The sequence below is a fragment of the Bubalus kerabau genome, chromosome 17 (genome assembly GCF_029407905.1).
Source record: "Bubalus kerabau isolate K-KA32 ecotype Philippines breed swamp buffalo chromosome 17, PCC_UOA_SB_1v2, whole genome shotgun sequence".
In the NCBI taxonomy this organism is placed as follows: Eukaryota; Metazoa; Chordata; class Mammalia; order Artiodactyla; family Bovidae; genus Bubalus; species Bubalus kerabau.
In genome coordinates this window covers 6,809,023-6,820,365 of record NC_073640.1, presented here as the reverse complement: position 1 = coordinate 6,820,365, position 11,343 = coordinate 6,809,023, and the positions used below count along the sequence as shown (strand labels likewise).

The window sequence follows — 11,343 nt, the reverse complement described above, 5'->3', positions numbered from 1 at the left end:
ACAGTTATGCGGTGCAATAGCAAGTTATGCTTCTGAATGCGTGGTGCAGCATCAGCATCTTGACTCACAAGAAAAATAAAACATCTCTGCGTGTGTGCGAGAGCTACCACTATGGTCCTGAATGTCTGCAAACATTTCCATCACACTGATTACCAAAATTATTTAGATGAAATAAAAACCCTACAAGGGTTGTAACAGAAGATAGACATAGTGTATCTGTCTTTCAACTTTCCCAGCAATCAACTTCATATTATATTTACCATGATATACGCAGGCCTAAGAACACATTAATCAAAAGGCCTCTGATTTAATAGGTGAGAAACAGATGGGAAGTTGTCAAAACTCTGCTATAAATGTGCCGTTAAGTCACATAACTCTTCGGTATTACAGGGGAAGAGTCTAAATTGGAGGAAAACAGTCGGTAGAGATACCCAGCCCCCCTGTTTTCAGCGAATACATTCACATGGATCAACACAATCAGAACAAGGAATTCCACTCCCACCCCTCTCCTGGTCATCAGAATTTTGAATAGAGGAGCCTATTAAATAAATGAGACATGAGGCAAATTTGACAGCCATATTCTCTTCCATGAGTGGAACATAATTTTTCTCTGAAACCATAGCCTTTTATAGCAATAAAAGCCATTGCTTTCATTTCCACCTTGAATTTCAGCTGACTGAAAAGCCTGATCAGTAAATTGTTTTCCTCAAAGAGGACATGATATACAAGCTAGTGAAATTAATTATGGATGGACAGACAGCAGGACAGCGAGATCACCAGGAGAGCCGAGTTTGCGGATCTGGCATGGGTCAGCACCCTTAAGAAAGTCAGGTGAAATCTGAGCCTCCATTTCCAAATTCTAAAAAAAAAAAGGTGAGGGGGAGAATATAGGAGGCAATATATTAATTCTGAAATTCTATCATTTTAGCCACACAGTCTTGGCTATTAGAAATTTAAGATTATTAACTGGGCAAATGTGTTAACCTAGCCTCTGCTGGACTCTGCTTTTATTATTCAGCAGAACCATTCATCTTTTATTGTAGGGAATCAATGGCATGGGTGAAGCAGCTCACCTCTGGCTGAGTAGCTGTCAAAAGAGCTGGACAATAAACCTACTTGAAGCCTTTGTCTCTTTGCCTTTCAGGTCACCCTTAGAGGGACTTCCCTATCGTTTAGCATCCTCTGGGTCATGATGAACACATCATGTTCTTTCAAGGTCTCTTAAGGTGTTGTAAGCAATCCAAGGCCACAGTGCATGTCAGCTGCTAAAGGGCAGCTCAGAGAAATGTCTCCTTTTGAAATTCTAAAATTTCCATATTATGATAGTTTCTGCAAGCGAGTTCACTTTCAATAAAGAGTGCTACAAAGATGAAGCTATGCGGACACTGCACTTATCAGCAATTAAGATGTCCAGGGCAAAGGAGAGGGAATGAAAGCATCACAGTGGATTCTGGGCAATGGACATGAGGGCCCAACATCCAGGCTCCATTTCTCATGTGTTTTACTAACAGAGGAATCTCTGCAAACTGTTATACTGTTCTTTTGGACATGATCATGGTATCCAATGTTTCTACAAATACCTGCTTAGAAATTACAACTATAAAAGACAAAGACTTCACTATGCGTAATTCAGTGTTCTGTGATTTATTAAATTGGGTTTTCCCACTGGTCTGTAAGCTCTACTAGAAGAATGATGGATTCTAATTCACTAATCATAGCACCTCTAGTGCGTGGCTGGGCACAACATGCAGAGAAAGACACTAGTTACTGAAGGGATAAATAAATGAGTGACTAGAACCAAAGCACTGCCCACACTAGAGCACAGTCTTCCAGGCGATCTGTGTGATCTCCTTTTAGCTGCTTTCGAACTTTGAAAATAGTAGACATCTGATGCGACTGCAAAATAATGCTAAGGCTGCAACTGTGAAGGGTATGAGACCTCCCACTTGCAAGCTAACAAGTTATCTTGCCTTCTATGTGCACACTAGAGTTGCACCATGAGACAGGGACCCCTAAAATACGAGACTTGGAGCTTACAGAGGATGGCTGGCACACCTCCACCCCTCCTAAGAGTGAGAGGACTCTGGAATGCAACAAATCTTCTTCAAGGAGGAGGTGGGCAAGTCCTCAGGTGTTTATCACTCTTAGAAGGTAGGCAAATAAATCTGCAGGAGATAAGCTTTGAATTTCTCCAAAGAAGTCCACTATCTCTGACTTGTAAGACATATTTAAATCATCCTTTAACACAGACTTACTTTGTTGTTGTTGTTGTTTGTTTTGCTTAGAAAGAAAGTCATTGTTTCCTTATAACAAGTAATTCCTGTCTACAGGCCGGCAAATTCTACCTGCTAGAGGCTGTCTGGGTTCCTCTGCTGTGGAAGAAGCTGGTTTTGCCTCGACCGGCACAGTCATTTCAGTATTACCAACGTAGAGATATGTCTGTTCTTTGAAACTTCTTACAGCTGGCTATTACATCTTACCAGTTTCCTCATTAGTAAAGTGAAAGTGAAAGTCGCTCAGTCGTGTCCGCCTCTTTGCAACCTCATGGACTATACAGTCCATGGAATTCTCCAGGCCAGAATACTGGAGTGGGCAGCTGTTCCCGTCTCCAAGGGATCTTCCAAACCCAGGGATTGAACCTAGGTCTCCTGCATTGCAGGCAGATTCTTTACCAGCCAAGCCACCAGAGAAGCCCCCTCATTAGTAAAGTGAAAGGGAAAGTGAAATCGCTCAGTTGTGTCCGACTCTTTGCGACCCCATGGACTGTAGCCTACCTGGCTCCTCCGTCCATGGGATTTTCCAGGCAAAGTTACTGGAGTGGGGTGCCATTTCCTTCTCCAGAGGATCTTCCATTATTAGTAAGGTAAACATTACATAAAATCTTCAAAACGTGTTTAGCTTTTATTTTTTATATCTGTGTAAGAGTCATGATTTAATTTTTTTGAAAATGATCCTTTACCAAATGCAAAGAGAGTTGTCAAGGTAAGGAAACACAGGGAAATGAGTAAAGAGAGAGAGCAGAAAAATCTATGAAATTAATATACAGGCTAAAACACTGAAAGGCATTTTAGCTCTACTGGTGTAGACCTGAAGTGATTTCTCTCCCTGAAGTGATTTCTAATATATAGACTGTATGTTAAGCAACTGAGTAATTAAGAACTTGATTTATCTTGGGCTGACTGCTATTTTTTAATGTGATAACAGTGTAAAGAAAAAAAAAATGCTGTTTAAGCAACACAGTTGCAGAGTGCGTATTCCTTCAGGATTAATAGCTGTGGGTGATAGAGGTGATAAAGACTTTAAGAACAGGCCGGAAGTGCTGTGTTAAGGAAAGCTGAGAGATAAAAAAGCAGCTAGCATCCTGGGGCAAAACTGCATGTAAACAAGGCGCATTTAAATAATGGTAGTTAGTTACTGACTCTCATAGCTATTAGGAAGGCCTCTATTGTTGAAATCCCTGTAGTAAAGATAGTTTTGCTGTTTTAAGTCTCACACTCTCCAGCCTTCTCATGAAAGGGTCTCAGGAGCCCTTATCTCGGAATCACATGGGGAGCTTGCATTTAATAGAGCAGAGACCCAGGTCTTGGTCTCTAAACTTACTGAGTCAGTGAAACTAAATCCAGGAGTCTTGAAAGTGGGTGCCCAGGAAAAGGTGAGCTTAAGCTATAGAATTATCATTTCCACAAAACTTCAAAAGCCACAGCTGTACCGCTTCATCACTTTCTCCACACTGAAAAGATGTCCTCACAGTGTAATGCTTGATGAGACATTTCTTACATAAAACTATTTCAATATAGAAAAGGCTTTCATGAAGAAGAAGAAGAAAAAAAAAAGCCCTGTACATTACAACAGAGACAACCACTGGGATTCACATTATCCTAAAATTTTTTAAATTTTATTTAGAAGACTGTTTTTAGAAAAAATTTTCAGACTTTTAAGTTTCGGAAATTATCCATTCAAATGAGATTTTCTTTGTATCTTTTAGCTTGTAATGGTTAAAGGAATTTAAATCCATGTGGATTCATCTGTTGGATAGTAATTCTTAACTAAGAATTTTTTCTTTAGTTACACATTTGAAAACTACCAATCCAGCCTTTTGTCTTGCCTTCAAAATTGGTATGCCTGATTGCTGTACCTTGAGGATAGGTTATTGGTTACAGGCAATGAGATGCTGATAGAATGTAGCCTTTTCTAGAGGAAACATTTTCAGGCTGGGAGACAGATCCAGGTTTCAGCTCTTGATCTATCCCTAATGATATTCCTCAGCCTGCCTCCCTGAACTTCCCTGAGTCTTGCTTTTCTCATTTGCAAAACCAGATCAGTAAGGAAAGTCTCAAGTTGTAACATGTATTTTTCACTGGCTTGTTACATTCTGGGACTGTCACTTTTGTTTGAATATATTTCAACATTCTGGAGCTTCTGAAAACACTTTGCTGTCTCCTAACTGGATTATCTGTGTCTCTGTCTTCCACTGCTTGCTCTTTAAAGGGTTTTAAGCTTTGTGAATGTCCTCTTTTTCATTAATACTTTTTGATAACCTTGGTAAAGCACCTCAAGGAACTAAAATAGGCATTAGTAATGTAATATAATAAGGTAAATGTTGATTTATTAGAAAATAAAATAATTCCTCTCAATAAAATGAAATTAATAATTTCTTTACCATTGAGATGGTCATGAAAAATGCACACGGCCTATAAATTACTAAAGTATTATGCATAAAAACATAACATAGCCAATGTATGTATGTGTATCAGATTCTCCTCATTTATGAATTTGGCTACTCACTAAAACTTATTTGAATCCCCAAATCAGTTCTTGAGGCGTTCCTGCATGTCTGCAGGTACAAAGCCAAAAAAATTAAAAGTTGCCCAATATGAATTTCAGTTGCCCAGCTGAAGTTGAACAGAGCCAGGCTGTGACTCCTTGCTTCAGCTCTCATCCTGTAAACATGTATTCTATTTGTCCCATGTTCTTTGTTGATTTCACTCTGGTTCCTAAGCACAAGAAGGCTATGTTGTTGTGCCTCCTTGCAACACATGGGATAAATACACTTCCTTCAGGTATGAGTTCTGGTGCTGTTGGTTGTGAGTTCAATGTTAATGAATTAACAGAATACATTAAATAAGGTGTCTTTAATCTGAAACACAAGTGAAACAAGGTTATACATTGATCAGTTGAGAATACTGTGACTAGAAGCGTGCAGGAATTTAAGTGAAAGTTAAAGTCGCTCAGTTGTGTCCAACTCTTTGCTTCCCCATGGTCTATACAGTCCATGGAATTCTCCAGGCCAGAATACTGGAGTGGGTAGCCTTTGCCTTCTCCAGGGGATCTTCCCAACCCTGGATCGAACCCAGGTCTCCCACATTGCAGGTGGATTCTTCACCAGCTGAGCCACAAGGGAAGCCCAAGAATACTGGTTACCTAATCTTACTGTAATTCCCTGGAAGCAATGGTCCAGTATTCATAAATTCAAGTGACTGTGGTTATTTTATAGAACATAACTATCACGGATAATGAGAATTCTGTGTGTGCGTGTGTGTGTGTGTGGTGTTTCTTAGAGCTCTAAGAATACAGACACTTAGCAACTTTGAGGTGTCTGAACCGCAGAATCAAAACTTCATAAAGCAAGTACATGGGCATAGTTCAGGGTGCTTGGTGGCAACACAGGATTCACAGGGATGCAGTGACAGATTGTTGAATCTCACTCAAAACCCTCATTAAACAGGAAAAAAATCAAAAAGTTATTTGACACCTGAATTCATATTGTTCAATTGCAAAATTTTCCTTTTCTGTCTGTGAAGTCTTCTCACACTTACTATGTTTAATTCTCACAAATACAACAGCTGCTACTGCTGCTAAGTCACTTCAGTAGTGTCCGACTCTGTGCGACCCCATAGACGGCAGCCCATCAGGCTCCCCCGTCCCTGGGATTCTCCAGGCAAGAACACTGGAGTGGGTTGCCATTTCCTTCTCCAATGCATGAAAGTGAAAAGTGAAAGTGAAGTCACTCAGTCGTGTCCGACTCTCAGTGACCCATCAGGCTCCCCCGTCCCTGGGATTTTCCAGGCAAGAGTACTGGAGTGGGGTGCCATTGCCTTCTCCACAAATAGAGCAGGCTGTTCTCTAAAGTTTGAAAACTGTAAGTCTAAAATAGCTATGCTCAAAACTGGCTCCACAATAAGTATCAAATGGGAAGGTTTTTAAAAATATTGATTTTGATGTCTCACCCTAACCCTCCTGCCTCAGGGTGCTGCCTGGGAATCCGTACTGTGGAGAGCAGGGAATTTCGTTGATGGGATAAACATGTAAGAATCGTTAGCTGTCTTAGGTTACTTTGGCATGTGGAGCAGTGCTATGGTCTGAATGTTTGTGCACCCCACCAAAACTCATATGTTGAATCACTCACCCCCAAAGGTAATGTGAAAAGCACGTGGCACCTTCTGTGAGGTCATGAGGTCAAGAGGGAGGTGTTCTCATGAGTGGGATTAGTGCTCTTACAAAAGAGACCCTGCAGAACCCCTTCTATCACTATCACATGAGGGTATAAGAAGTCTTAAGTCTGGAAGAGAGCTCTCATCTGACAGGGCTGGCGCCATGATCTTGGGCTTCCCATGCTCTAAAACGGTAAGAAATAAATTTCTGTTGTTTGTAAGCTATCCGATCTGTAGTATTCTGCTATAGCTGCCCAAAGAGACTAAGACAGGCAGTATTCCCAACGATGGTAGAGCAAACTGAAGCCACCTGGCTATGTTATATGAAACATCTCTAAAAACACATTCTATAGTAATTTTCCAAAACATTTGTCAGCAAGATTTGCCACTACCCTGCAGCTTTTAGAATTACACTTTAATACAAAGGAACCGTTGCTCCCATATTCAACTGCCTTCTCAATATTTCATGAATGTGCAACAGATATCTCAAATTCAAAGTGTGTAAAACTGAGCTCATCTTTCCCCTCAAAACTCTCTGACCACATCTCAGACCACGGCAACTTAATCACTCCAGTTGCCGAAGCCAAAAATGTGGTGTTATTTTTTGGTTGCCTTTGTTTTCTCATTCCTCACACATATTCAATGAGAAAATTGAATCTCCGTCCACCATCTACATTGTATGATCCAGTGCAGATCACCTTCCTGGCTCTTGCCTGGATTCTTAATTACTTAAACTCAGTCTCCAAACAGGCTTCCTAACTCCTATACTCCTATTACACATATACATATTATTCATATGCATGTACATATTTGGTATATACCTATATATATATGTGTGTGTGTATGAATATATCTTCTAACTCTTTTCTACCTCTGCTCCTAGATAGGCATTTCCCAACACAGGAGCAAACGTGATCCTATTAAAGAAAGCCAGGTGGCATCTACCATTGCTTAAAACTCTCCAAGGTCTTCTGAACTCACTCAGGGTAAAAACCAGAGACTTGACACACTGTAAGGACCCCTGACTCTTCCTCTCCTGCCCGCACCCACTTGATTATTTCTTGCTTTCCTGTACTTCAAGTTTGCTCACCACACTCCAGCCACACTGTATCTGTTGCTCTTTTCTGAACACACACACACAACACTCTCTCAGGACTTAGCATTTATTTCCTCTGCCCAGAAGGCTCTTTCCCTAGATATTCACTGCCAGATTTTAAGTAGTAAATCCTCCTCTACCATGCCTCCTGCTTCAATTCAATATTTCCTTTTTCTGTTTATTTTGCTCCATGAAATGCTGACCTCCCGACAAAGCACTATCCAGTGTAAACTTTTTGCAATGACGGATTGGTGGCTATGCAGCAGTTAAACTGTGGCTAGTGAGACTGAGGAAATGGCTTTTAATTTTATTGTAATGAATCAATTCAGATTTGTACAACTTGTTTCAAGTCGTTTAGTTATATTAATTTCAATTAAATATAAATCTAAATAGTGGCTACTACACTGAACAGCACAGTTCATCTAGAATCCATCTGTGTTTGACGATGAAGGGATCAAGTCTTTTTACAGTATTTACACACAATTTCACCCAGCAGGTGGCTCAGTGGGTAAAGAATCTGCCTGCAATACAGGAGACACAGGAGATGCCGGTTTAATCCCTGCATTGGGAAGATCAGGGTAACTCACCCCAGTATTCTTGCCTGGAGAATCCCATGGACAGAGGAGCTTGGCAGGCTCCATAGCGTCCATGGGGTTGCAAAGAGTCAGACATGATTGAATTGACTGAGCACACACTGAAAAAACCATCTTTCCTTCACTGTACATGAATGCTACCTTTGCAATGAATTAACTATCCATATATGAGTGAGTCTATTTACAGATTCTCTATTTTGTTTCATTGGTCTATTTGGTTTTCCTTGTGTCAATCGCATGCTGTTTTACTCAATTTATCAGCATAATGTCTATATTATAGCTGGTAGACTTGAGTCCTCCAACTTTATTCTTTAAGATTGATTTAGTTCTTCTGGCCCCTTCAAATTTGCTGGTAAAGTTTAGAGTCTGCTTGTCAAGTTTCACCAAAACAATTATGAAAGTATTAGTCATTTAGTTGTGTCCAACTATTTGATCCCATGGACTGTAGCCTGCCAGGCTCCTCTGTCCATGGAATTCTCCAGGCAAGAATGGAGTGGGTTGCCATTTCCTACTCCAGGGGATCTTTCCAACCCAGGGATCAAACCCAGGTCTCCTGCATTGCATGTGGATTCTTTACCATCTGAGGTACCAGGGAAGCCCAATTATACCAACCAACAAACACCCTGTTGAAAGTTTAACTAAGGTTTGCACTCAATCAGTACCAAGTTGGGAAGAATTGACATTTATATCACCATATTGAGTTTTCTAGTCAATGAAAATTGTATATTTCTCCATTTTTTAGGACTTAATTTATCTCAGGAGTATTTTACAATTTTCTGTGTAAAAGCTATGCACAACTTTCTTTAGATTTACTACCATGTATTTGAGATTTTTGATGCTACTAAAAATAGAATCTTCTAAAATTTCATTTTAATTACTTATTGCTGATATACAGAAATAAAATTAACTTTTACCTTAACTAGGTATCTAGCAATCATTCTGAATTTTAATACTCTGTATATTGTTCAGAAAATTCTCAATACATAACCTGGCCATCTACAAATAATGAGAGTCATAGTTTTTCTTTTCTAGTGTGTATGTCTTTCATTTCTTTCTCTTGCTTTATTACACTGCCTAGGACTTCCAAAAACAATGGTGAACAGAGGGATAATAGCAGGCATCGTTGCATTAATGTTGGTAACAGGGATAAAATTTTCAATACTCCACAAAAAAATGTGATATGTACTGTAGGTTTTTTTAATGGGTCCTCTTTAACAAATTAAGGACATTTCCTTCTACTGGTAATTTACTGAGTTTTCATTTTCTTTTTATCATGAATGGATGCTGCATTGTAGCAAACACATTTTCCAACACTATTAATTCCTATATAAGTTTATGTAGGTAAGGAATAAAATTCATTCTTACCCAAATTTAAGAAAATATTTTCAAAGCTTTCACATGCATCAATCTTTTTTCTTTCATTATTATTATTTAAAATATTTTTCAGCTTTATTTAGGTTGGCAAAATTGTGTGTATTTAAGGTATATAATGTGATGGTTTCATATAAATACACATTGTGAAATGCTCACCATAAACAAGATAATTAGCATTCATTACCACACTTGGTCACAATTTTCTCTCTTTTCTTCCCCCTACTCCTCTCCCACTGGACAGTCACCTGCTTATTCTCTGTATCTAGGAGCCTGTTACTCTTTTGTTATGTTTGTTCATTTGTTTTCTAGATTCTACACACAAGGGAAATCCTAGGTATGTATCAATCTTCTCAGAGGAATAAAGTCTATCCTTTTTTGATTGGGACTTAATAAGATACATTTATTATTAGATATTCTACACAGATAGCACATGCATAGAAAATAATGAATTTTAAATCACTACCATTAAACTATTTTTTTAAAGTTTGACTTTAAGTTCTTTTACTGAACAATATACATTTTAATCAAGTTGCAAATTACGTCAACTTCTTATTGTTTCATTCTAACTTTGTGTTTAAAGTGTTCATGCAAATTTAACTGTTAAATGAAAGTTGATTAACTCACCAGTCATATTGCAATATAGAAGAAATGGTTCAAGGGGACCACTTCCATCTGCATCTATGTAGTAAAACCCTGAAGTATTTCCTTTATGCTTATAGGCTTCACATGACTGCTCGTATATGGCTGTTAAAAAAAAAAAAAGTGAAAGTGTCATCGTAAGTGAAACAGTATAAAATTAATTCCTTAAATTTTAGTTTGGACACAAAATATTCCAAGTCTTGAAATTTAATATGTACATTACTGACCAGGAGAAAAGGTAATACACACTTTAAGACAAAACTCATTTTTTAAACAAATATGGATGAAAGAAGATTAGATAGAGAAAAGAAAGAATGGGATTGTGTTTTATGGCATTTCATTTTATTACTAAAGGAATACAAGATTCTTCATTTAAAATGAAATTTTAGTTTATTTTTACATTAGGTAAAACAACAAAATAGAAGGTAGGTGTTTTAAATGATAAGATTCTTTTAAGTATAATTTGACCTCCATTTTGGACATCCATCCAAATGGATCTTTCAACAACCACTTTGGAATTTCTAATTCTAGTATCACCTTGTAAAAACCTAACATCTGAAGCACAATAATGTAATCTCCTTAAATAAGCTGCTGTTATCCAAAAATTAAGCAACAGAAAAGTTTTAAATAATGCTGCAACTAGTCACATTTCTCACATAAATCTATAGATAAAATCCTTTTTTTCCCATAAAACAAGATGATTTACAAAGCTTCTTGTGAATAATTTAAAAAGTAATTTACAAAAGAAACTTTTTCTAATGTTCTGTAATGAGAATTTATGATAATTAAAATTCAAAGCAAAAGAAATGCTTATATAAGATATGCCCTCAATTGGTCTAAATGTGTTTTGATCCATCATTGGATATTTTTAATTTTACAATTATATATTTGCCATGTACAACATTTGATATTAGCAACTCTATATGATGCACTCATTTCACTGAAGACTTGGCCAATTATAATGGTGATTTCCAACAAGCTTTTAATTTTGTGGAATGAGAAATAAACCATCCCCTGAATGTCCTTCCTTGATCTAGTCTAAATTTTTCAAAACTATGTTAATGAGTTTTTAGACAGTATGAAATACTGTACCTAATTTTTTTTAGCGTTACAGAGATTTCAGATAAACATACAAATTTACTTCTCTACTCCTCCACAATTCCTTGTTTCTATTTTGCTCCTATTGAATATTACATAGGGAGAGATATAA

The 11,343-nt window shown here is 37.9% G+C and overlaps 1 protein-coding gene across 6 annotated transcripts in view; it reads right to left on the bottom strand.

Annotated features, from left to right (window-relative positions):
* CNTNAP4 (contactin associated protein family member 4) overlaps positions 1 to 11,343 on the bottom strand; it is a 285,943-nt gene that overhangs the window by 70,003 nt on the left and 204,597 nt on the right. For all 6 annotated transcript variants that reach the window (XM_055552670.1, XM_055552674.1, XM_055552676.1 and 3 more), the window contains one exon: positions 10,119 to 10,238. In XM_055552670.1, coding sequence (XP_055408645.1) covers positions 10,119 to 10,238 — 120 coding nt within the window. The remainder of the gene's footprint in view (positions 1 to 10,118; positions 10,239 to 11,343) is intronic.